Source organism: Carettochelys insculpta, chromosome 5 (assembly GCF_033958435.1).
Source record: "Carettochelys insculpta isolate YL-2023 chromosome 5, ASM3395843v1, whole genome shotgun sequence".
NCBI lineage: Eukaryota > Metazoa > Chordata > Testudines > Carettochelyidae > Carettochelys > Carettochelys insculpta.
In genome coordinates, this window is record NC_134141.1 from 115,483,782 (window position 1) to 115,510,641 (window position 26,860).

The following is a 26,860-nucleotide window of genomic DNA, read 5'->3' on the forward strand; positions in this document are numbered from 1 at the left end:
GTGCATCATAACAGATGTAGTCCAACTGGGCAGCCCAACCTATGAGCATAAAGGGAACATGAGGCAAATAAGCTATGATTTCCCATGCAGCACCACAGCAGGGTATTTAAAACCAAAGTCCTTTAGTTCTGAAGCATTTGGTTTAAATAAATAAATAAAAAATAAAGTAAAAGAACAACCACCACCACCTGACATTGTCTGCTCAAAGCAGACACTTTTCAGGAAAAAGATTTAGTCATTAACCCCAGTTTTCCACTCAAAAACAGGTCGGATGGAAAAATATCACCCAGCCCCACTGCTCCAGCTGACAGTAGATCTGCCTTCACTATCCACTGGCAACATAGCATAGAGAGAGAATTCAAGCTCCTGTTCTCCCCAGCCACCCTCTGTTGCTGGCTACAGCACAGAATCATTTCACAGTCTTAGCCCTCATAGCAGTTCTTGAGTATCTCTGGCCTGAGGTGGGACCTTCGCAGTTCCCAAACCACCTTCCCCTCTAGAGCTGTCTCCCTGCACGCATTGACTAAGTGCCTCTACCACAGCCATCCAGGCCTTTCTCCTCAGATCAGTTCACCCTGGGTTATTTAGGCATAATCAGCCCAGTCATCGGCCGCATTTTTTTCCTGTTAACAGAATAGCAGCTTCCTTCTGAGCTGCCATTTTCTCTACAATGCTGCCTGCTTCTATGGTCATTGGCTTGGTTTCTGCACTTATCTTCACCAAGAAAATATATTAGAGAGCAAGCACGCAGAACAAGATGCAGAATCTAACCAACCTCGCGTTCTCCTTTGAAACTATAGCTAAAAGTGAACAATGCCCCAGCCCAAGCCAACCCACTGGAGCAGATAAAAAGGTGTAAGGCGATCACTAGAGCAGCTATGCCATCCCTGCAAGGCATTCTGAGCAGAGAACGCTGTCACACCACCCAGTGCAGGGTCCCTTTCTGGGATTCTCTCATGATCGAGCACCAGTCACAAAGGGAATCAAGCAAATCCCTCTGGCCTGTTACCACAGCAGCGCTGTTCACAAGGCACTCCTATGCTGAGACAGAGAGTTTGAGTTGCAAGATCAAGTTGCCACAAGAGGGAAAAAGCAACAGCCCCTCCTATAATTTACAGCAGTACAATCATTGCTTTCATAGCATTACAGGGTTGGACAAGACCTCTGTAGAAACTTTCAGAAACTTTTCAGTAGTGAAGAAACTTTCACTGTTTCTTCACTTCTTACATAGGCAACTCCTCTACAGCTCTCAATACATTACTGAACTGCCTCTTCAACCTCCACCAAGATAGGAAGTATGCTCAGACTTAAGGCCAGAAAGAACTATTGCAATCTTCTAGTCCAACCTCCCACACATTACACACCACAGAATCTCACCCACTCACTCCTATGAGAGACCCCTAACCTTGAGCTGACTTACTGAAGACTTCAAGTTGCAGAGAATCCACCATTTACTCTAGTTCAGTTATTCTCAAACTGGCTCAGACCCCAAATTGAGTTGCACACAGTGTTCCCTGTAAGCTTGGGTTGCCACCCAGGAGAGATTCAAATGCCACCCAGCTGATTAGATAAAGTATACCAATAAAGCGATAAAGTATACTTGGTTGCTAACTGTTAGAGAACAACTTAAAGAGGTAGATAAAAAGCACAGAGAATTACTTCCCTGGGATTCAACTGAGATTCCGTTTAGAAGCTACAGTGAATGGTGCTGGGGGCAAGGCGGAGATGCAGGGCTTACATCAGCTAGCCAAAAGTCGCAAACCAAACCCAAAATAAAAGATAACCTGATTGCATCTGACTAAACATTTCCTTTCTACTTGCATATCTGTATGCCCAGGTCGTGTTGTGGCCTGAATATTTACTGCATTCATTGAGCCCTACTTAGGATTAAAACATCGTTGTGGCTCTCCAGTTAGATAAAAGAAAGACCCCCCTCAGCAGGTAACTGCTTCAATTCAAAATACCCTCTCTCTTCTCATTGGCTCACCTGGCTACTTGCTAATAGAAAACCCACTCTTTCTGGGTTTAACCCGTTACAGACATTCATTCATGACAGTATCCATTTGCTCTTGTGTCAGGATTGGCACTTAAATAACTCCGTGCCCTTCCTGGTATTTATCCCTCTAATATGTTTATAGAGAACAATAATTTCTCCCCTTGACCTTCATTTTGGTTAGATTAAACATGGCACGTTCCTGGAGTCTCCGCTGACAAGGTAGGTTTTCCCATTACTCAGATCATCCTAGTAGCTCTTCTCTGTGCTCATTCCAGTTTGAATTAATCTTTCTTAAACATGGGAGGCCAGAACTACACATAACAATACTTTCCTCTCTCTACTGGAAATACTATACCTGATGCATCCCAGGATTGCATCCGTTTTTTTCAGAGCTGCACCATATTGGAAGCTCATAAATATCCTATGATCAAGCACAAAATCCAGGTGTTTCTCCTCCTCTGCCACTTGCAACTAGTATGCCCCCAATGTATAGCAAAAATTCTGAATGTTAGCCCCTAAGTGCCTAATTTTGCACTATTAATCTTCAACCCATTTCTTTTATTCCAGGTTTCATGGTTATTCTTGTATAATATTCCAGTATTCCTTCATATTGGCAATACCTCCCAAGCCTATGTCACTTGCAAATTTTATCAGCACACTCCCACTTTTCACACTGAATTCATGAATGAAAATGTTAAATAAGTTTGGTCTCACGGGTGATTCACAACTTTTAATGACAGCAACATGACAAGCCTGGACATGTCACCAGATCAACCTGGTTCTTTATTCAGACCCTGCCCAACACCTACCGCAATTTGGGTTTTTGTGTGGCTAGTGACCATTGCCTCGGGCACAGCAAAAAAAAACTAAGTACAAGCTACAGAAATAAAATCAACTGTAGAAGCAAACAAATACAGGCTGAACCTCTCCAATGCGGAATTCTCTCCTCCGGCAACGTCTGTAATCTGGCATGATTTTAGTTAGCTGAATGACCACTTATCATGGGTGTGGACAAGTTTCCTGTGGTCCCATAAAGTTTGTATTCAGGCACCATATTCACCACCTCATTAGCACATGGGCGGCCACGGCACTTCGAAATTGACACAGCTCGCCACCGTGCAGCTCGTCCCGACGGGGCTCCTTCTCAAAAGGACCCCACCTACTTTGAAGTCCCCTTATTCCCATCTGCTTATAGGAACAAGGGGACTTTGAAGTAGGTGGGGTCCTTTCGAAAAGGAGCCCCGTCGGGACGAGCCGCGTCAATTTCGAAGTGCCACGGCCACCCGCATGCTAATGAGGCGCTGAATATGCATTTCAGCGCTTCATTAGTAAACTTCGAAACGGCCATTTGCATGGCCATTTCGAAGTTTGGGGCGAGTGTAGACATAGCCCAGCTGTGGAATTTCTGGACCATCTGCTGCTTTTGATAATGCATCAATGCGCTCTGTGAGAGTTAACCTTAAAGCCAGCACAGCACAGTCCTTCATGTTCTAATGAGAACATCTCAGTTGCTCAGGACATCACCAAGCCTAATATTCTTCAGCCAATGTTACCGCAGTGCATCCCATTTAGACTGGTCAAGTCCATCTGGGGCCTGGGCTGCTATATTTTTTGCAGGTGATGCAGCATTAGAGGCAAGAAGAGAACTGCAAGCTTAAGGGATGGCTCTCATCTTTGCAAAAGGATTGCTTCCTTGGCCCACTCAATCAGCTAACACAGCACCCACTTGCATTACAGAGCAGTCATGCCTTGCTCACAACTCCATCTGAGCAGCAAAGTGCTGAGCAGAACCACGCCTGCCAGATATCCACTCTACATTCTCCACGTACAGCTTTCCTTTACCCTCCCCACCACTCAGAACAATTTCCAACCTCAGTTCGTCAAAGCAGAATCGCCAGCCTTTTATGCCCAGAAAGCTTGTTTGTGTGAGAAGACAAATCTCCTCCTCTTCTCAAACTGAAGCTCAGAGGTGTTGCTACAGAAGCTCATACATTAGGGTTATTTTGGGAACATCTGATGAAAAATGTAATTGACGAAAGTATCTTTCTGAGCCATTGCATGGAACAAAAATGTGCCCCTGAGCTATCCCCAAGACGTGTCACTGACAAGATCTGCAGATACCCCTTTAACTAAATGTATGATCCAAATCTGGGGGGCCATCTCCTAAAGCAGTGTTTTTTAAACTTTTTGAGACCACAGAACACCAAATGTTAGTATTTTTGATGAGGAACATCTATGAAAATTTTCTTTAAAAAAATTGTCGTCAGATCAGAAATAACCCAACAGCAACATAAAAAACAAAAACAAAACCAAGTAATTTAGTCAAGTACCATAGCAATGAAGTAGTAACACTGTATCTGGTTTTAACAGAAAATATATACAAGCGCTGCACATGGGCGCTATGCCGCAGCGGCCCACCTGCGAGTTGTTCATGGAACACCAGTGTTGCATGGAACATAGTTTGAGAAACACTGTCCTAGAGCACAGGACACCAGTTCACAGTGATCCTGCACTTTGTTTCACCTCCTCACGTCCAGTCACACTAACCTGCGAGATGTTGGACTGTGTTTTCTCACTCTCCCCATCACCTTCCGTTTTGTCAGTCAGCAAACCTTGGACTTGGTACTCCAGAACGTAGCTGTCAATGAACCGCTCCAGCTCTTCGATTTCCTGAGATCGGCTACTCCCTGCCTCAGAGGAGGCAGATGCCACAGAGGAGTTTTCCATCACTCCAGGTAAGGAACTGAGAACGGAGGGGGCCTGGGAAAGAGAGAAGATACAAATTAATTCGTTGTCCTCTATGTAAAGTCACAAGCCAGCCATACAAAATACTTTACATACCTACACACAAACATACAACACACGTGCTGCATTCTCCCTTAGTTGACAGTCACAAACATGAGCTTTCATATTTCAAACACCCACTAAACACAAAATGGTCCAGTTACAAAAGCAGCATTCCCGGATGACTTAGTGCTTATAGACACTTCTGTGGAATGCTCCTGTGTTCACAGTTACACTAATTTCCATTGGCTGGGGTAAAAGAGAATGTAAGCCTTAATACTACCCATATCTTGCCTTCACAAGAGCTCAAATGTTTTAAAGCCAAAGATCCAGAATTCTATTCTGCATAACCAGGCAATGAAAGATACACTGGTGTGCGTCTGCTCTTTGCAGCAATAACCCAGTACCAAACAAAGACTGCTAGAAAGGAGACGCCGTGACAGTTATAAATTCCTATACAGAACAAAGAAACAGAAAGCAAAACATTAGAAATGCATCTCTCCCGCTACCAGCGCTGCCAGAAAGCTGAAACGCCCTGCACCTGTCTGGCACAAAAGGGAGTCCATAATGTATTACAGAGATCCAAGGGAAGGAATGGTTACAAAGGTTTAAATTTAAAGTCATCATTAAAGCATCTTCTCCTGTAAGGCTCCATGTACAGCACAAAAGAGGAAACAGAGCAATGTCACTACTATTCTAGCTGTACTGATGACCAATGGACAACAGGGCAGCAGATCACAGTTGGGAACGACGTGCAGAAATGTGAGACATCCAAAGGGAGCACGAGTAATTAAAGGAATCTATAGCGTCGTGCTACAAAAGCAAATGCTGTCTCAGCACCTGTGACAGCCAGTGGCAAGGCCAGACAACGGTGCTCTGAGCAGAACGGAACTGAAAGGTCAACCTAGGTTCTATTTTGTACGTTTTTGGTTGTTCACTGAACCTTGGGCGGACAGAACTGAAGCAATTTGTTCATCAGCTCATTTGCTGGAAACCACAGGAGAAAGCAGTGGATGGTTTGGATCTCATTACTCCCAGTCTGAACTAATGCACTGGGGAAGCGCTTAGAGGTGAGTGATTTACTGCTGTCTGGAGAGAAAACACACAATCCCCTTCACGTGCAAAGCTTTGTTCACTTGGGGCGATATTTTTCTTCCTGGCCTGAGCTAGAATGGCGCTCAGTGGTGAAGCCAATGGAAGTTCAGGACACACAGTTCTGCTCACAAATCAAACCTTTAAGTTATGTATGACGGGGCATGCAAAATATTTACTCTATTGTACAGTGCCCCTCCAATCAGAGCCTGACTTGAAATCCCATGAGGAAACCTTGGGTTTAATTTGAAGGTGATGCTACTGATTCATAAAATCAGTCTGAGTTTGCTGATTTCTAGACAGGGGACATGTCTGCTAACCGTTGAATTTGTAGCCCCACATTCCCATACAGGGAGACACACTGCATCCCTGCCTTTAAATCAGGCTTGGTCTACACTAGGCAGGTAAGTCAATTGCAGATATCCAGTTCTGGCTACAGCAATTGCATAGCTAGAATTGACTTACCTGCACTCATCTTACCTGACTATCCTCACTCAGGAAGGTCAACGGGAGAAACTACCCCGTCAACCTCTCTTATTCCTCACCACAGCCAAGGGCACTGAGGATGACTGCTGACCCCGATAAATTAATTTTGAGCATCTCTATCAGGTGCGTGAAGTCAAACCTCAGAAGACTGATCCTGAGCAAGTGGATCTGCCGTATAGTGTAGACACGGCCTCAAAATCATAGACATAGAGGCCTGCAAGGGACCTCAAGCAGTTCTCCTCTAGTCCCTCCAATGCTGAGGTAAGATTACATATACCTAGGCCATGCTGAACAGATTGCTGTCTAAACTGTTCTTCACACCATCCAGCGATGAGGATTCCACTACCTCCCTAGGCAATATGCTGCAGTCTCTTACAGTTAGAAAGCTTTTTCCTAATATTGAACATAAATCTTCCACATTGAGAGCTAATTACTTCTTGTCCTCTCAGTGGACAAGGAGAAAAGTTGATTACCATCCTTTTTATGACAATCATATTTGAAGACCACCCTTCAGCTTTCATTTTTCTAGACCGAACATACCACATTATTTCAATTTTTCTTCTTAAGGCAGATTTTCTAAAATTTTTTTATAGTTCTTCTTGCTCTCCTCTGGAGACTCTCTCCATTTGTCCATACCTCTCAACGAGTGGTATCCAAATTTTTTCTCCAGGACTTCAGTGGCGGTCTGACCAATAGGGCGTAGAGCTGAACAGTTACCTTCCACCTGACACGCCTGTTGCTACACTCCAGAATAAGATTAGCTTTTTCACAATGGAATCACATTGTTGACTTATATACAATTTGTGGCCCACTATAACCTTCAGATCCTTTTCATCAGTACTAACATTTTAGCTAGCTAGTACCCATTTTATAGTTGTGCATTTGCTATTTTCCTTCCAAAGTGTAACGCTCTGCACATTCTTATTGAATTCCATCTTCCTGATTTCAGCCAAATTCTCCAATATATGAAGACAATTTTTAATTTTAATACTGTCCTTCACCGCGCTTGCGCCATCTCATAGTTTAGTGCTACTCACAGATTTTACAAGCATATTCTCCACTCCATCATTCAAATCATTCATGTAAATATTTCCTGTACATTCAGGAAAAACCCCTGCAGAATCTCACTAGATACATCCTTCAAGTTAGACAGCAAACCACTGATCACTATTCTCTGAGAACCATCTTTCAAGAAGTTGTTTACCAACTTTATAATGAATTCATCTACATCATATTTCCCTTTCTTGCTTATTAGAATGTCACATGGAACTGTGTCAAAAGCCTTACTACAAATCAAGATATATTACATCTACTGCTTGACCCCCATCCCCAAACCAGTAATCCTGTCAAAGGAACAAACTGAGCTGATTTGGCATGATTTGTTATTGACAAATCCATGATGGTCATTTCTTATAGTTTTATCCTCAAGGTACTTACCAACTGATTGCTCAATCATTTGTTTCACTATCTTTCCAGGTATTAAAACTAGGCTTTTAAACACTTCAGACTTATCAGTTATTAGGTCTCCTTCCCTGCTAAGTAGAGGACCTACATTTTCTTAGTTTCTCTCTTGCTCCTAATGTACTTAAAGAGCCTCTTTGTATTGACTTCTATGTCCCCTGATAGGTTTAACTCATTTTGCAACTTAGCCTTTCTGGTTTTGTTGCTATATTTTGTGCTATTCTTCTGTATTCCTGTTTAGCAACTTGGCTAGGTTTCCGCTTTTTGTAGGGTATTTTTTTTTAAATCATCTTCAGAGTTATCAAAGAGCTCTTGAAGGGACAGGGAGCAGCTGGACATGCTAAAGAAGGAAATTTAAAAGTTAAAGCATATTCACTTGCAGTTACTGATGCTTCCACTTTTGGAAGGAGAGGAGTAAGACCCACAATGTCAGAATCAAATTCCAGCCTAAATTCACCCTGTGGTTTCTCAACCAGATACAATGTTTTGCATTGCTAATCCTCAGTGGCAAAGAAGTTATTGCTGCGAAATACTTGTCACATTATGCCCAGAGGTGGCTGCCTCTCAGATGAAGGTGAAAGGATTCCTACATATAGTTTGTAGTGCAGTTAAATCTGCAAAGGACTTTTGGATCCCTCAGCATACATCGGCACTATATAAACCTAAGTAATTAATAGAGTAAGAAACCACTATATGGCCACTTAAAGATACACGCCTGGGTTTGGCATTCCTGTCCAGCATAAAGAATGAGTAATGTTTAAAAACAAAGAACTCCAATGCATCTCTAGCCAATAAAGCCCCCTACCCCCAAAATACAGTGTAAATACAAGTATTTGCACACACACTAAATTCGAGCTTTGTAAGAGACTTAGCATTTAACGTAGTCACTGTACGTCCACTCCTCAATCTTGTTCCACAAATGAAAAACCTCTTCACAGCCTACAGTTCTCCTTCATCAAATTACTGCATGGCAAGTATTTGGCAGGCTGACTTTTAATCCCCTGAAAACCTGGGCTTATAAATGGAAAAGCTGAGAAAGTGTTATCTACACTGTGCGTAGCAGGTGCCATTCTAATTATTTTAAACGTCTCCTAACAACCATAACTTGCATTTACATAGTGCATTTATCACAAAGGATCTGAAGGCTTCTTACAAAATAAAACTGATGTATGTTACAAACTACCCACAAGAATCTCTTCACACCCCACGGAAATACAACCCCCAACCCGTGGTATGGCATGTGACAGTTATTTAACAGCTCACTCACTTGCACTAGTTTGAGCTACTAGCCAAACAAGAAGTAGGACGGAATGTTCTTGTGGACTCTAAAGTTTTACTCTCATTTTTGAATGCAGAGTATCTTTTACCATAATTCTACGCTTGTAAGTCCATCTTTCATGATAGAGACACAGGTTGAACTTCTGTAATCGGGAACTCTCTCGTCCAGCAACATCTGTAATCCCTCACGATTTTAGTTAGCCAGATGACCACTTGCCATGAGTGTGGCCAAGTTTCCCATAGTTCCATGAAGTTTGTTTACAGCCACCAATGCTGGGTCTCAGTGTTCTGTGCTGTTGTTCACCCCTAAATGTCTTCTAAGAGCCCAGTAAGAAGCTGACATCATGATGGGTCTTTTATACTCGGGGAAAAAAAATTTTATATATATAGGTATATGCTTATTCCTTTGGTAAGGGAAGATCTGATGGCACATGCATTCCACTAGGGGGAGCGAGGAAGCAACATCAGTAAGAGAGGCCAGTCCACCTGGCAAGCTGAAAATCAGGGCTGAGGTAGGAAAAAAAGAAGTGAGGCTAAACCAGGGGTCTGCAACTTGAGACTCTGGAGCCACATGCAGTTCTTTAAGGACTTCTTTGTGGCTTCCAACTCTATAATTGCAAAGTTTAAAAAAAAAAAAAACCCTCCTGATTATTTTCGATAAACAGTGAACATCTAAAAGCCCCAAAATGAACAACTCATATCTAAATAGCAAACGATGTGTGATCTCAAAACATTGGATAACTCTCCCTAGCATCCACCAGAGAGGGAAGGTTCAGGAGTGATAGTCCAGAAGGCAGCAGTACAAACACACGTAAAGTGTGAAGAAACAGAATATGTAAAAAGTTTGTGAACCTCCTGCAGAAAACATGTATTGCCTTCCAAATCACTGTGCGCGCGCTGTTCTTAAAAAAGGGGTTACAAAAAGTATGGCTTGACTTTACTTATTAAGGACTGTCTCGGATTCATGTGCATTGTGGCTCTTGAATTATTGAGTTTTTTACCAAATTGGGAGTGGCAGGAAGGCTCTTCTTGCTATTTTGGTTGCCAGCCCCTGGGCTAGACAGAGGAAGTTCCCCAAGGTTCCCATCCCCAGCAAGGCTGTCTCAATGCTTGCATCAAACTGGAAGAGGCTGAAGAACAACTAGGACAAGGAGGAGGCTGAGGGGCAGAAGAGAACCAGACAGAGAATCCAGTCAGGAAAAACACTTGGGGGTGGAGGGGGACAACATATGGGGAATTCATAAGGGGATGCAAATCAAGACAATTAAGGTAGAGTGAAAAACTTTTATCCACTCACCCCACCTTGAGGAAAGGAAATCCTAAGCTCCCACCCCCAAGTCCAGAGAACATTCTGGCATTTTACTTTCTGTCCCTCCCTAAGACTCGTGTTGCAGCAACTTTGATGATTCTAGGACAGCCACAGAGAGGCCGTGCTGTAGAAGGATGAGAGATGCTCTGTCCCACTAGGTCCGAGCAGAGTTATTTGTATTTCTCCGATTCTGACACAATCCCAGTTCATCAGTCTCCATGTAATGAAGGGCCCTCCCTAGTTATGCCGAAAAAGGCTGCTGCCTCAGGACTCCCATTGGCCAGCTCTCCCTGCCTTCTCTGACTGCTTGCTTTTGGCAACCACTCTATACTCCAGCTCAGGATATAACACACACAACCACGCTCTGGCATATGGCTATCCTCCCATCCAAACACCATGCAAAGCAAATCACTGCACTCTTGCCTCCCTGCTCTGATCAGCAGCAGGGACCATGGTTATTTACTGGCGAGATGTTAGCAAAAATGTCAGGTGCTAATGGCAATATTATCGTCAGCCCTACACTGCCTAAAGCAGGAGTCAGCAACCTGTGGCTCCGGAGCCACACGCAGCTCTTTAAGGAGCCATTTGTGGCCCTGAGAGCTGCTGCACTGACTCCGTGTGTGGCTCCAGAGACTGCGGGTGCTTAAACAAAAATCTAAATTCAGTTGCCCGTCGTTGAACAAACTGAATTTAGTTTTGTTGATTAAGTGGCAGCAGCTGGAGCTGCTCAGCAGTCAGCAGTGGCAGGGCAGGGAGCCCCAGAAGGGAAAGTCGGTTTGGCAGGGAGCTGCCCCATGTGGGCGGAAGTGTAAGCTGGCAGGAGAGCTGCGGGGAGGACAGCTGAGTCTGCCTCAGCCAGAGCTACGCAACTGTGCTGAGGAGGAGGAGGAGGAGGAAACGGTGGGGAGCAGCGGGAGAGGCGGCCCAGCTGCGGCCACTGCAGAACTGCCCAAGTTGAGGCGAGCTAAACCTGAGGTTGGGTTGCAGGATGGGGGGGGACAGGTAAAGTCTGGAGATACAGGTAACACTTTCTAACCTGTACGAATCATTGTGTACTCACTGTTCTTAAAATAGGGGTGATAAAAAGCCCAGTTCAACACTATCTATGAAGTTCTGTCTCCTGTTCATGTTCATTGCAGTTCTTGAAGGATTGGTTTTGTAACCGAATTTGAAAAAATGGCTCTTCTCGCTATTTCGGTTGAAGACCCTGGTCTAGACCCAAAGCGAACACTGTAACATGTCAGAAACAGAAGCATCAATTCCTCTTCTGCCCGCGGCGTGCAACTGAATGCAATTAGGCAGCCCTGTGCGGAGCTTATTTTCCAGATGGGAATGCCAAGTGGAAACAACCAACCACCAGCACAGAATAATTGCTGATGCCCAGCAGGTGGGGGGAAGTGCTTGGCAGTGCAACAGAAATGTTGAATTCCCACAGCTGACAGGGAAGAGGAGCTGAAGCTGAAGAGGACACAAACCTCATGTGCTTTGTGCTGGACAACTTACCCTCTAACAAAATCATAGACTATACTGAACATTTCAATAGCTCTGTATGGCCTTGTTTTCACTGAGCAGTTTACTGGAGTTATAACCAAAGATGGAAAAAAATACCCAGAAAGTTACTTGAGCAAAAGTGCAACTGTTTCACTTCTAGATGCTTGAGTACAATAAAGATGTAACATGTGCATCCGTTTCCTTTTACTCAAGTAGTTTCCAGAGGGACACCAGCAACTTGTACTTAAGTACATCCCTCTTCCCACAAAGCAGCTGCATTTATACTCAAATAACTTTCGGAGTACTTTCCCCACTTCTAGTTATAACTAAACGTTGAGCCTTACTCTAACCCAGGGGTCAGCAACATGGGGCTCTGGATCATCATGCGGCTTTTTAAGGAGCCACTTGTGGCTCTGAGAGCTGCTGCTGCTTAAATGGAATTTAGTGGTTTTTTGTTTAAGTGACGGGAGCCTCTGAAGCCAGTGAGCAGACAGCTGTGGGCGGGGCAGGGGGGGGAAGCTGGCGGGGCAGGGAGCCCCAGAAGAGGAAGCCAGCAGGGCAGGGAGCCACTCCACACTGGGGGAAAATCAGCTGGCAGGAGAGCTGGAGGGAGGGGTAGCCGGGCATAGGAGGCAGCAGAGGGGTGCAGCAGAGGGAAGGTGGGGGCTATGGAGGAACAGTGCCAGCGCACAGAGCTTGTCGGCTGAGACAAGTAAATCCTGGGGCTGAAGGGGTTAAACTTGGGGGCGGAGGGTAGGGGGCAGTTTGCGGGATGTGGGGTAAAGCCTGGAGATGCGGGTAGCTTAGCTTTCTAACTGATGCAAATAACTGCTTCTGCACTGCTCTCAAAACAGGGGTGACGAAAATTATGGCTTGATGTTATTTATTAAGGACTATCTCATATTCACTTGCATTGCAGCTCCTGAAGTACTGACTTTGTAACTGAATTCGAAAAACCGGCTCTTCTCGCTAATTCAGTTGCAGACCCCGGCTCTAGCCCTACCCATAAAAACCCTTGACTTTAGACCAGCAATGCTTTCGCCATCAGTGCCCTGGCCCAAGAGGGGACACACACTAAAACCTAAGCAAGCATAATTCGTCAGGTACCAGTATGGCCACTCCGTAGCACAGACATTGCCTGGCACTGCTGAAATGCCACTATTTCACACACGCTTACCTGCAGTTTCCTCCCCTCGCACACACTGCATGCTCAGAATGGACAGACTATTTCACTCGCAACCCACTAGGCAAGAATTTATAGCTCAAGCGCAGCTTCTAGAACCATGGAATGTGCCTCCAGAAGCATTAGCACCACGCACCCAGGAAGAGTGGCAGGGTGGACACAGCAATTGGAGTTCAATTTCATTATGTGACCACAGCCATTGGAACTAGGCTACGTTGACTGCATACAAGACATACCCTAAGGGCTGTACTCACAACCAAATCCCACAACAGCTTTGTGAGACTGGCAAGTATCATTTGACTGCCTTTGCAATACGGAAAACAGACACAGAGGCATGAATATTAACCTAAAAAAGGAAAGTAGTTGCATTTGCTGTTTTTTGCTTCATTATGATGACACCCAAAAGTTATGTCTGCATTTCTTTGACGTCAGAAAGTTAAGCATTACGCATGCCGCTTTTTCTACAAAATTCTACAAGGGACTGAAGACCTAGAAGGGTCATGATCTCACAAGTACTAAAATAAATAAATAAAATCTGATTAATTGAGAGGGAAAGGGATTTTTCTTCACCTCATACAGCCTACTGCAAAACCTATTTAAATCCACGATACAATATGAAGGAAGAAATCTCTGTTAAATACACCATCCCGCCAAAATTTCCCAGTGCAGGTGCCTGAAGTTTGGCACACAAACTGAGGTTTAAACTACATCACCTCTATGAATTCCCGCAGGGCTTCTGCAGGTATAGCTTTCGAGTGGGAAAGGATCTGAATAACTCAGGCAAGGCTAGGGATGGCCTTAGGGCAAAGCGAGCAAGGAGGTTGCCTTGGGCCTGACGCCTTCAGGGTCTTGCACGTCAACTGACTATAGCAGTGTTTCCCAAAGTGTGGTCCGCGGCCCAGCACTGGCCCTTGGGAAAGGATATCGGTCCTTAGAAAATGCAGCAATCCCTCAAGGTATATGAGGATTGGGTTCCATGCAACCCTCACATACCTTGAATTCTGCATAAGTCAGGGAGGGCTTGGGGGAGAGTTGGGACCCTGGAAAGGGGGCAGGGGACACCCACAGCCACCACTTCCCCAGACCTCTGGGCAGGGAGCTGGAGCCCCAGGTGCAGGGGATTGATCAGGGGCTGGTGGGGGGGGTTGGGGCCCAGGCCTGCGGGGGAGGTTGGTGTATGGATGTTGGAGGGCAGCCCCAGTCATGTGACTGGAGCCTCCTGCTGGGGAGGTGATCTGGGGACACAGGGGGTGGAAGAGTTGTTGGCAGGGGGGTTAGCTGCGTTGCTCTGGGAAGGGGGTTTTAGCCCTCCTGGCTGCCCGTAGAGGTAGGCAGCTAGGCGAGCTAAAAGCCTTCCCCCAACCTTCCCAGAGTGGTGCCTAGCGTCACTCTACGAAGACAGGAGAAGGTGCTCTTAGCTGCCTGGCTGCCTGCAGCTGTGGGAAGCTAGGAAGGCTAACAGCCCACCAGCTTCACATTGTGCAAAACGCGTGTTAATGGGAGTTTCGCACAATATGCAGCCATGTAAAACAAGGGTATAGTGTATATAAATTATTGCTATATGCTATTATTATTGTGAAAAAATAATAAACAGTGAAAATGTATCCATTTTTCATTTTCTTATATGCATTTATGGTTTTGGTCCACAAAAAAGACGTACTGAAAAAAACGGGTCCCAACTACATAGTTTGGGAAAACCTGGACTATAGCATCCACCACGCACTGGCCAGGCCCCCCTGCCTGCATATTGGCTTGGACCCACCCATTGCCTGGACCCCACAGGGACAACTCTGGGTGCCATCACCTTTAGAAGCTAACTTGTCTTCAAAAACAAAAATTAGGAGGAGGAGACTAATGTTCCCGTTGCATTTGCTTTGACATTCTTCCACTGCACACACCTTCTGTCACTCTAAGCTTATGGCTGTCACTGCTGCATGACTGCCGCATGGCTTCTGTCATGTTATCGATGGCTCATGCGCTGCCGAGCAGCAGAATCACACAAGAACGGAGGATGATGGAATAAATAAGACCTTAAAGCCCACTAAGGAGACATCAGTATCCAAAAAGTCAGATCCGGATTCAAATTTATAATAAGCCTAAATGCAAAGCTGAATTAGAAGTGAGTCAAATGCAGAAGCTCAAACTTTACATTTTGATATTTTACATCTTGCAGCCTTGTAATATATTGGCTGAGAAGCAACAAATCCAGACTGCATACACAAGGCTTTGGTACTACTTGTGGGTGCATTACAATTAGGGATGTAAATACTAGTTAACCAGCATCCCCTGCCTGCGGTAGGCTCTGTGGGGCTGGAGCAGCCCCATGCCCAGTGTGGGTGGGGGATTGTACCGACCCACAGGCTAACCATAAACGGTAAGCCTCATCCATTTAGGGTCAAAGCTTACTTGTTAATGGTTAAACCCCTAATTATGATATCTAGATGACTGGACTGGCTACCCACCTCTTGCATTTTTATTTCAAATAAAAATGAATTTTCTGCAGTTTGTCCATTTATGCTAAATTTGTATTTGAGATCTGTTGCAAGGGACTCACTTTTTCCATTCTGTAAGATGCTTCATCATGTTAGAAAGGCACATAGCTATTCAGTTGCTGCTGGAATCCAGCTACATTACAGCAGCAGATCCCAACCTTTCCAGACAACTGTATTTCTTTCAGAAGACTGATTTGTTTTGTATAATGACAAGTTTCTGCTCCCTTGCTCACTTAAAAAAAGACAAAAATACAAAAGTTTCACAGCACATTATTACTGACAAACTGCTTACTTCCTTTTGGTCATATAATTTTGAAAGAATTAACTAGAATATAAATATTGTACTTTCATTTCAGTGCACAGTATATAGAGCTTTGGGATGTAAAAGTTTATCAAAGTTACTAATTCTTACTGGGTAGCCAGTTAACCAGACCTTCCCCAAACCAAGCAACTTTGCCAGGTCAGAGCAGCCTTGGCTGCGTGAGGCTGGCAGGAGGGGTCATGTGGGAGGCAGGCAGGCAGGACGGACAACAGCCACCCTCAAATAAAACCCTCATGATTATTTTCAATAAATGGTGAAGGTCTAAAAGCCCAAAAATGAACAACTCATACCAAAATAGCAAACAGCATATGACCTTGAAACACTGGATAACTCTCCCTAGCGTCCTCCAGGGAGAAAGAAGGTTCAGGAGTGAAAGTCAGGAAGACAGTGGTACAAACACATACAATGTGAGGAAATAGAATATGTAAAAAGTTTGTGAATGCCCTGTACTAAACATATATTGCATTCCATATCATTGTGTGTGCTGTTCTTAAAATAGGGATCACAAAAAGTATGGTATGACATTATTTATTAAGGACCAGCTCGCATTCGTGTGCATTGCAGTGATTGAATTGAGTTGTTTTTTTTTTTTAAACAAATTGGAAAAAATGCCTCTTCTTGCTATTTTGGTTGCCAACCTCTGTGATGGGAGGAAGGGCAGCTAACACTGTGAACAATAGCCCTTTCCCCATACAGTAGCTGCTGTGAAACGGACAATTCTTGACTGTTTGGCTCTGCTGACAGGGCAGCAGCACTGTTTGCAGATTAGCACTATGAACATCGGTGATATTTAAGGATTGCTCATGGGGCACAAATCCCAAATTTGGGCAGAGTGCTGCAAAAGCAGAATTTACACTTTTCAGCAACATGTTGGGTACTGCCCCAAGATGAGTACAGCATGAGAAATGCTGCTGCACTAATGATCTGAGCTATAGACAAGCATGCAATTGAACATTTTGAGCATGGGCTTATGCACCAGCTGCAGCCAGCGTGTACTGTACTGTCTCTTGCAAACAAACAAAGGGAGACCACTACCAGAAACAAAATCTTTTCTTTAAAAGCACTCAGGCAACATAATGGCCACTTGTGCTCTGAAAAGCCCCGTAATCCTAAAAGACACATCCAACTCCAGTTGAGATGTCAACATGCTGAAGTAATCCGTACAGTAGGTCACTGACACGGGGAGGGAGCAGGCAGAATGAAACCAGATCACATGATCAGAGGCAAGACAATCACTGTCAGCGACTAATCCCCTCTAAACCACTCCTACAGTTTGCTGGCAAAAAGGATTTTTGTGCCTGCACAGAAACGACCTGCCAGACTCTAGAGTATATACCACAGCTATGAGCCAAGCAAAATACCAGAGCGGCTGGCCTGACTCTCTCCTACATACAAACACACGCCCAGGCCCCTAAAACTATCACTTCAGCACCGAAAAGAAAGGAGCCACCCAAGCCAGCACTTAGCTGAGGTGAAGCAGGAAGGACACTGAACCACTCTTGCTAACGAAGCTCCTAACATAGCAAGTATGAACAATCAGGATGGGGGCAGGAGGTAGTAGGCACCTATATGAGACAAAGCCCTGGATATCAGGACGGTCTTGGTAAAACTGAGCCATTTGGTCACCCTAGGTCCCAACTACCTGCTTCTCTTGCACACTGGCTTGCTAACAATTTTAAAATGGAGATGCAGCAACTCTAAGAGGCTCTGGTCATCATAAATTAAGCTGCATCAGAGGATAGGGGCTCTATCAGACACCAGGACTGACACAGGACTGCACAGCAAGGGTTGTACAAACATGTCATGAAAAAATCCCCGTCCTGAGGCGCTTACAAAGTAAGAATAAGATGAGTCCACGCAGGAATTCGGAACGCAAGGCAACGGCGAGAAGACTCGCCAGCGTGATAAACAGTCATGATACACCAGCCACCTCATTGCGGAGGATTTATCATCTTCCCAACAGAGGGGAGTTTTAATTTGGGATGAGGACCCCATTTTGTCAGCCCCATAGATATAGGATGAAAACACGGGCCCTCCCCCAAGGGGTTATGGTCTGACTTGAAGAGGAGAGAACAAGGAGTAAGTGACAGACTGAGGAGAATGCAAGAGGACTGCTGAGAGCAGCATAATAAACTGCACTGCCCCTTTTTTGACCCCAGCCACTAATGCCTGTTTGGGGCCATGGGGCTGGTCCACTGGGGACAGTCAGGTATTCCTCTGATGCAGTTTTTTACCTTTATGAAGAACATACTTAGGCTCATCTACACAGCAAGTAGGCACCTGTGGCTGGCCCATGCTGGCTGACACAGACTTACAGGGCTGGCTTGGTCCTAGGAGCCTTCAGGCTGGGAAGGTCACAGCAGCTGGGCTCCAGCCCAAGCCCAGCAATCTACCTCAGTGGTTTTCAGCTGGTGTGCCGCGACACACCGGTGTGCCCTGAGAACTGTCCAAACGTGCCCTGAAATTTTTGTCCATTTCCCCTCCGGTCAGCTCTTTGCAGAGCCACTGCAGGGGGCAACTGACAACGCCCTGCCAGCTAGGGTTCAAGCAGCAAGGCTGACTGCTTCCTGCTGTGGCAAGGGGAGACGGAGGGAGACTGCTGCAGCTGGGATGAGGTTTAAATGCCACATCCCTACTCCAACAGGTTGGCGGGGAGAGGCAACATTTATGGGAAATCGACCCAGCTGAGAAAAGTGAGTGAGCCATGGGATCGTCCGTCTGACTCAAGTGTGCCGGGTTACTGAAAAGGCTGGGAACCACTGCTCTCTCCAGCAATGAAAGAGCCCCACAGCCTGAGCCTGCAAGCTCAAGTCAGGTAGTACAGGCCAGCTGCAAGTTTTTGCTTGCTGTGTAGACCTACAGCAGGTCCCGTCTCCCCAAATGCAGGAGGAATCAAATAGCAAGGAACTGCTTCTTTTGTTCACAGCACTACTAACGTGCTCATCATCCCGCAACTCTGCCCCAACCACCTCTCCCCTGATTTCTTCCAGGGCCATGTGCCACACTTTCAGCTGCTCCTGTCCATCCATCCATCCATCTCGCTCTGTTTTTGTCTGTTTTACATGCTCTCTCCCCCTTGCGCACACACACTCCTATCCAAAATAACGTTCAAGGAACACCAGGGCCGTTCACATACTCATTTTTATCTCAGGTACAGCACTGTGATTAAACTTACTCACCCTCATGTTATCTAGAAGGTGTGTTCACACCATCAATCTCTACCAAACTCAAAAGAGAGCACACCACGCGCTTAATCACCACAGCATGCTTTGTAATTGCAGATAGTTGTGATCTAATAGCCACTCGTTCTATGTTAGGACTGAATTGCCTGCCAAAACTGTCCCCTCTACTTTGACTGGAAACTGTATTTATCTTTACTTCCAGTTGTAACAGCTGCTGTGTGGTTTGGATGTGTTTCAGTCCAGAGGGGATTGCATTTTAATGCTAGGTGAAGCATTCCTATTCTCATTTGTACCACACCTTGGTTCATCAAGCCTTTTGGGATCCCTCTGGAACAAAAGATAGTACAGTTAAACCCCGAGTCACACAGGGGCTGTGTCCCTGCAACCCCCACATAACTCAAATCTTCATGCAAGTCAGGGTGGGGAGCTGGGAACCAGGCTGCCACTTGGTTCCCAGCCCCCGGCCACTTGCAGGACCTGGTAAATTGAACAGCCCATCAGGGCTAGTCAGTTTCCTGGATGCTTCTCCCCGTCCTCCCCCAGTGGTGCTGCTGTCAGGCTGACAGCCAGGTGGCTGGGGGAAGGCAGGCAGAAGGAGCTCTTAGCCTGCCTGCCTGTCCGCAGCTGCGGGCAGCTAGGCAGGCTGACAGCTGCAGAGCAGCTTCAAGTTGTGCCTAACCTGCGTTGAAGTGAGTTACATGCAACTTGCAGACGCATATTTCGAGGGTTTACTGTATGGCGGTTGATGACGATGATGATGATGATGATGAACTCTTTCATATCCAGCACTCTGTCATCAGGAACTCTCAAATAAACGGCATTTTAACCATCAATAAATTTTAGTTATGTTTTCCATGAGTGCAGTACGGTGAAAGTAAATACAAAGAAATACAGCAAATATAGCGTAAGTTTACAGCATCCAATACTACTGTTGTTGGTAAATAAACTATTCTGCATACATTTTTGTTACTTAATATCTAATCTTGTTTTCTTTATTGTCACGCAAGGCTAGGTACACCTCTTTCCTACCCAGAATATTTGAAAAATCCAGCAACCTCCTGGTCCCAGGGCTGCCAGCTACAAGAGAGTTTACTGTAAAAGATTAGACTGATATCAAGAGCTGCCATTACCAGTGCCTTCAGCCATCCCCACTGAGACACCCTGTTTTCAGCAAAGTAGAGGACAAGAGGCATCAAAGCATGGAGGCCCAAACCTTCTCTTTTTGCATGCCCTGCTGCAGGCAAACAGGTGTACAAGAAATGAAGGGTCAAGCTTGTGCTTCCATCCAGTGTCTGGCAGCTGTTCTGAGGACATGACCCTTAAAATCAACCTCACACGCAGACATCACCACATCTGCAAAAGGAATTCAAGCATTAACGGACTCTGACACCGACCAGCAAGGTGCGTCCGATTCCTCCCTTGGCTTCCCTTCCTAGCACCCTGCTGCTTGTTTGTTAAGGTGAGACCAAATGAGAGACCTGCATTCGCTTGGTTTATGCCCAGAAAGTTTGTCAGCCATTTTAAGAGCACTGCTGCAACGCTACTCTTGGTGAAAGATGTAGTGAAGACAGAGTGCATGAACTTGAATTTCGCCAGAAGAGGTCTAGACACCAGAGTGGCAAAAATTCATGGTTGCGTGTACTCTCAGGGCCGATGCACAGTCAGCCTCTACGCTGCCTTGAAGTTCACATACTTACATGCACCTGTGCAAAACACCCCCTACACAGACCCTCTGGATGGCAGCAGGGAGCTGGCACGGCCAGCCCAAAGCATCTTACTCAGTGGAGCCATTAGAATCCAGAAGCTACAGAGCAGAACGTTCACACAAAACACCCTCCTTTTCCCAGACAGTTAAAAGAGTCACCCACACACACTCCTAAAGCCAGATGTGGTTTGCATTCCCCAGACAGAGCTGGCTGAAGCCCATCAAACAGTTGTGGTGATAGTTTTGGAAGACACTGCAAGAACCACAGGAGAGGCAGCAGGGAGGGAAATGTCAAGCAGTGCCGGGCTACCTTTGAACTACTGCACAGTTCAGGAGCTAATCCACGTGTGCACTTGGAACCAAGCTGGGGGCAGACCAGCCCCCCTTGTCCTGACATCACACTGACATCTGGATGCAAGTCAGAACAGAATCTGGCCCATTAATCATGCAGCTCTGCACTCCTTCCAAGGAGTGGAGGAGATTGCAGGACAGACAACATAATAGCCCAGTCTTGTAAGAGGAGTTCTCAACTCTTTTCTTTCTGAAGCCCGTCCTCCCACAACACGCTATACAAATTCCATGGCTGTTCAGCAGATTAAAAGCCAGGGCCAGCATTAGCAGGTGGCAAGCAGAGCAGTCACTCAAGGCCCCACGCCACAGGGGACCCTGCAAAACTAAACTGCTCAGGCTAGGGCTTCAGCCCTGGGTAGTGAGGCTCAAAACTTACCTTCCTTGCCCTGGGCTCAGTGAGTCTGACATTAGCCCCCAGGAACCTGTTTGCAGCCCCCAGACGGCCTCAGCACCCAATGGTATATATGGATTATTACTGTTTGGATAATAGCAGTGTCTCAGGGCTTGCCCTAACTAGGATCCAAGCTGTAATTTGCTGGGCACTGGAAAAACAGTGCAACACGGGGGTTTCCTCCTGCAGCTGCAGTAAGGTCTGCACGTTTCCCCACATGTATAAGAAATCAGCTAGGCAGAGCTGAATGATGAGCAGAGCTCTAGATCCTTCAGGATAAAGAAGCTGCAAGTATTTGTGCGGCTACATTAATTGCCCAAGACACCATTGATTTTGATTAAGAAAAAGAAAATTGAAGTCGCCTAGCTGAAGAAACTTTTATGGCTGGGAAAACAGGAGAGATTAATTAAAACCTAGTATAAATTACAAAGGCCGTAACACTTTTTACTGCAGCAGTGTTAATATTTCTGCTGGCCGGTTTGGAGAAGGGTGTGCCCTGCAATGTATCTCGTAGATCTCACTGCATTAAAAAGGTATGGGACATTATGGTCCAGGGCCAGCCCTACCTGCCGCTAATACTGGTTTCCTCCTTGCCCCAGGGGTACTCAGCCCTTACTCAGTCCTAAGTCCATCCCTATTCCATACCTACCTCCAAACCCTGTGCCACCTCTTCCCACCCAGTTCTTCTCCTTCCCCAAAGTGAGCTCTCTCCCCCTTCCCTCCCCTCCCTCCCAGCACCGCCTTCATGCAGCAGAACAGCTGATCACAGCAGGTGGGAGGCACAGGGGAGGGGGGGTGTGTGTGTGCGTGTGAGATGTTGATCAATGGGGCCACTAGTGAATGGGAAACACTAGGGAGGGCTGGCTGCTAGGAGGTGCTCAGCACCTGCTGATTTGTCCCCCCTCCCCATGGTTACCCAGGGCTGGGTGTAAACTGATACGTAGGATAAGTAGCCTGAGTGTAAACTGAGCCAGGGACTTTTCTGATCCAGCCAACAGACAAAACCTTCTATCCCGAGGGACCCCCAGTTCTTCCTGGGATGAGTAGGCCAAAATCCTCCCTAGGCCACATTAACTGATGGAAAATCTCTGGTAAAGTTTTAACATGAGAACAGAAACATCTATTGTTTTTAATGTTTACTCTGCAAAGCAGTCACCTTAAGAATACATGTGCTTGCTTATAAAGGGCTGCACGGTAATGACTAACTGTTTGCCACACATCATTCCTAATCTGTGAAGATAAAGCAAAGCAGAGGTGCTGACCTGTTGGGAATACCACAGCACAGGCAGGAAAACACCCAGCAGCTTGAAAAAGACCCAGTCAGCAAGGAGAGAGACAGGTCTCTATTCCCAGGGAGGGGACAGCTTAGGGGGAACCGAGTTTGGTGAGAATGCACTGGAAGAATCACACAGAGAGAACAAAGGTTCAGTTGCTCTGAACTGGGAGACTAATCCCTACAAAAATCAATGCTTTGTGCAGCTGTTTGGGTCCTTTGCAGTCTCTGGCGTCCAGAAGGAGACATGGGCCACCTGAGCAAGGCAACTGGACATCAAGAACCATCCCAATTAGACCTGTCACATGATGGCACCCCCCCATGCAAGGCCTTCCAGCAACCCCCGTGCCACCTCACTCAAAATATCTTCAATTCCCCTGCACTCCAACCCATGTCTGACCACTTTGTCTTCCCAATGTGCACTTGGAAAACCAGTCATTCTGCGTAGCGATGGGCAGAAAAATGCAGCTCAGCATTCAGAGCAGGATAAACGGCAGGCAGCTGTGACTCAGAGCTGGAATGCCACTGCAAGACTCAAGGAACATCATCAATCAGGAGAAAGAAGCCAGAGGTTGCTTGTTATTTTATATAGTCCTTGGCTCCAGTGAGGCAAACAGTCTGGGGGAAGGGCGAATCTAGCTTCAGAAATGGTGGACTCCCACAGCACCTCTTTCCCACAGTTCAGACTCCACAGCCCAAACAACAATTTTTATGTAGACCCACTGACCTTGGAAAAGGCTTATCCTGAAGCACAGTTGGGATTTATAATCCACAAGCAAGACCTGGGCAAGACACAGAGTTTCTCACAGATTTGTACATGTTTGCCATTCCAATGCCAAGTTATTTTTATTGGTTCCTTCTATAAAAGATGGTTCTCATACCTGCCTAGTCTTAACATTTCTGCTGTAAGCTGGGGGGTGGGGTGGGGACCAGTTACAGAATCAGAACCCAGAGGTGGGTTAAACCCAATTCTATGATGGGCTGAGTCTCAAGCCCAGAGCCAAATGCTCCTTTTTTTCCCCATGGGGAGGTGAGCTTAGAAATCCACATTTCAGGGCTCATGCCCATCTCTAGTCACAAGAGCACTAGGCCACTGCTGGATCCAGGTTAATGAACCTCATGGATCACTCGCCCAATCTGATATAGCAAACCCCACATTCCTATGTCAAGGCAAAATTCTCTTCACCAGAAGAGTATGTGAAAGAAAGAGCCAGGATGCCAGCATGTTTTATTCTGCCCCACTACCACATACATACATAGATTCCAAAGCCAAAAGGAACCACTGGGATCATCTGGTCAGACATCCTACAGAGCTACGCCCTGCATAGAACTCCCCCCAATATAACTGCTAGAACAGACCCTTTGAGAAAAATACTGCGTTGTCCTTTAAAACCTGCCAGTGATGTAGAACCCACTACAACTGTTGGCAAACTATTTCAATGGTTAATTTTCTTCACTGTTAAACATTCACACCTGATTTCCAGGAGAATTTGTCTAGCTTCAACTGCCCAGCACTGGAGCAAGTTATATCCCTCTCAAGTTACATCCTTCTCAAGTGATATCCTTATCTAGACTGGAGAGCAGACAAGTACCTTACACAGTACACAAGGACCCGGCAATCAAAATCACTCTTAAACCTTTCTGATGTTAAGCTAAATATTTCAGCTCCTTGCATCAATCACCTTCAACGTGTTTTCTAACCCTTTAATTATTCTTGTGGTTCTTCTCTGAGCCCTTTCCAAGTTACCCAAATTCTTCAGCCAGAGCTCTCCTTGGCAAGGAAAGAGCCACACGTACAAAACCTGGTTATGAACAGACTCCATTTCACTTCACGACAACTCGGGCATAGTGTACACGCTGAATCCATACTCCTGAGTTAAATGCCCCCCCTCCTTCTCAGGCAGCAAGGTAAAAGATCAAATCCACCCTTTGTAGGCACAGTTTCTTTCTCAGAAGTTGCACCTGGCCTTACAGTCCACAGTCTTCTGCCCTCCAAGAAAATGGAAGAAATCAAGCCTTAATGAAAACTGACAGACAAGAGAGATGGGGAAATCAACGAGATTTTAAACAGTGAAAGGACCTGGATTCCTGCACATCATTGTGCTTATTCTTCTCTCTTGGTGATGGAAAAAAACAAAAAAACGAAAAGAAACAAAAAAATTGGCAGGTTTTTTGCTCCACAGTAAGACAGTGTTTCCCAAATGGGGTTCTCCGAAGTGAAAAATAAGGGTTTCCCAAGAAAATTCCATCACAATCGCTGACTCCTCTGTGTCTCCCTTCCCTGCCACCACTGAAACAGTACAACTAAATTTCACTGATTTAACAGCCGGCAGGTTGGTGGGAGGGCTCTGGCTGTCTTACTAGGGCCAGGGAATTCTTCACTGATCACCAAACATGAATTAATATTCAACTTATTTTAAGCCAAGGATCCTCTGCATCTTCTGCCTGGTAGAGTTAATGAGCTACCCAGACTTGCCGACCCTAGGCTGGACAAAAACCTTCAATTTGATGTCCCTGATTCGTGCACCAGAGAGCAAGCAATGGTTCCCTTAGTGAATCTGTCAAAGGCTGCTGAAGGGGAATAGTTCCCCAGAGATCCTCCTTTGTCCTCCAGGGACCCTGACCCAGATGCTGGCTAGGATCTCTGAGAAAAGCTACTCTGGAGACTGAGTTAGTTCCTATTTTATGAGCATTTTTGGTGTGAACTAAAACCATTACACAGTAATTAAAATTGAGTTTACAAGTCCAAGGCGCTTAGAGAGATTTCCTTTCATCTCAGCAGCTCTTATAGGCCTAGTTCAGGAGGAGGCTGCCTTTCGAGTCAGGCTAATCGAAAATCCGACTGCAGATGAAGCGTGTTTTCAAAACACAGCTGCTACAAGCACGCCTCACACCCCGCCGGATTCCACACGACGCATGAATCTGGGCTCATGTCCCAATGCCTCTCAAGACTCTCCCATGCTCTCTCTTATTCTGCCAACCCCCACAAGGCTGCCTACAGCTGATCCCACACAGTGACACACCCCTACCTGCTCTCTCCAGGGCTCCCCCTCAGTGAGCCCAGATGGTAGACAGCCTGAATCCAGCTGGCTCTTATGGAACCCTTCCATGCACAGCTCCACCATGCTACCAGGAAGGGAGCTAAGAGACAAGGTAGTGCATGGGTGGAGATTCAGGAATGCTGGGTTTGATTCCTGGCACTGCCACAGACTGCTGGGTGATCACAGGCAAGTCATCTCCTCTCCCTGTCGCCTCAGGTTCCATACTTGTAATATAGGGATGACGAGAGTTTTGAGACATCAAGATGAACACACAGGTTGAACCTCTCTAATCCAGCACCCTCAGGACCCGACCGGTGCCAGCTGACAGAATTTGGCAGACCACAGGAAGTCAATATTCTCTGGCAGCATTACCAACACTTTCACTGCTTACCAGGCTCTTAGAAGACACTAGTGGTAAATTATAACTAAACAACAGCACAGAGCACTGAGAGCCAGGAGTGGTAGCTGGAAACAAAAAACTTATGGGACCATGGGAAACTTGGACACACTCATGGTAAGTGGTCATTTGGTTAGCTAACATCTCTCCAACAAGCCTAAAAAACCTGGCTTAAAGCAGGACTAGAAAAGATTCCCCAAGCACAGCAGGACAACAGAACTCTAGATGGATATAAAGGGATCCTTTCTCAAGACAGGTGGGTATGTGGTGGAAACAGACCGACACAGGCCCCTGCTGGGGGTGTCTGAAGAAATTAACATTTATCTAGGTCAGTGGTTCTCAACCAGAGGTACCTGTAAACGTGGGGGTACTCTCAGGTCTTCCAGGGTACATCAACTCATCTAAGCTATTTCCCTAGTTTTAAAACAAACTACTAGCAAAGCTGGTACAAACTAAAATTTCATACAACTTCTTTATACTGCCCTGTATACTGCGTACTGTCATGCAAATATAATATTTATATTTAAACTGATTTATAATAATGGTTAACATGAGAAAGTTGGCATTTTTTCAGTAACGGTGTGCACACTCTCTCTCTCTCTCTCTCTCTCTCTCTCTCACACACA

The 26,860-nt window shown here is 45.8% G+C and overlaps 1 protein-coding gene across 3 annotated transcripts in view; it reads right to left on the bottom strand.

Annotated features, from left to right (window-relative positions):
- Positions 1–26,860, bottom strand: part of CTIF (cap binding complex dependent translation initiation factor) — a 323,006-nt gene that overhangs the window by 238,676 nt on the left and 57,470 nt on the right. For all 3 annotated transcript variants that reach the window (XM_074995804.1, XM_074995803.1, XM_074995802.1), the window contains exon 2: positions 4,544–4,756. In XM_074995804.1, the coding sequence (XP_074851905.1) occupies positions 4,544–4,723 (180 nt within the window). In that variant the 5' untranslated portion in view covers positions 4,724–4,756. The remainder of the gene's footprint in view (positions 1–4,543; positions 4,757–26,860) is intronic.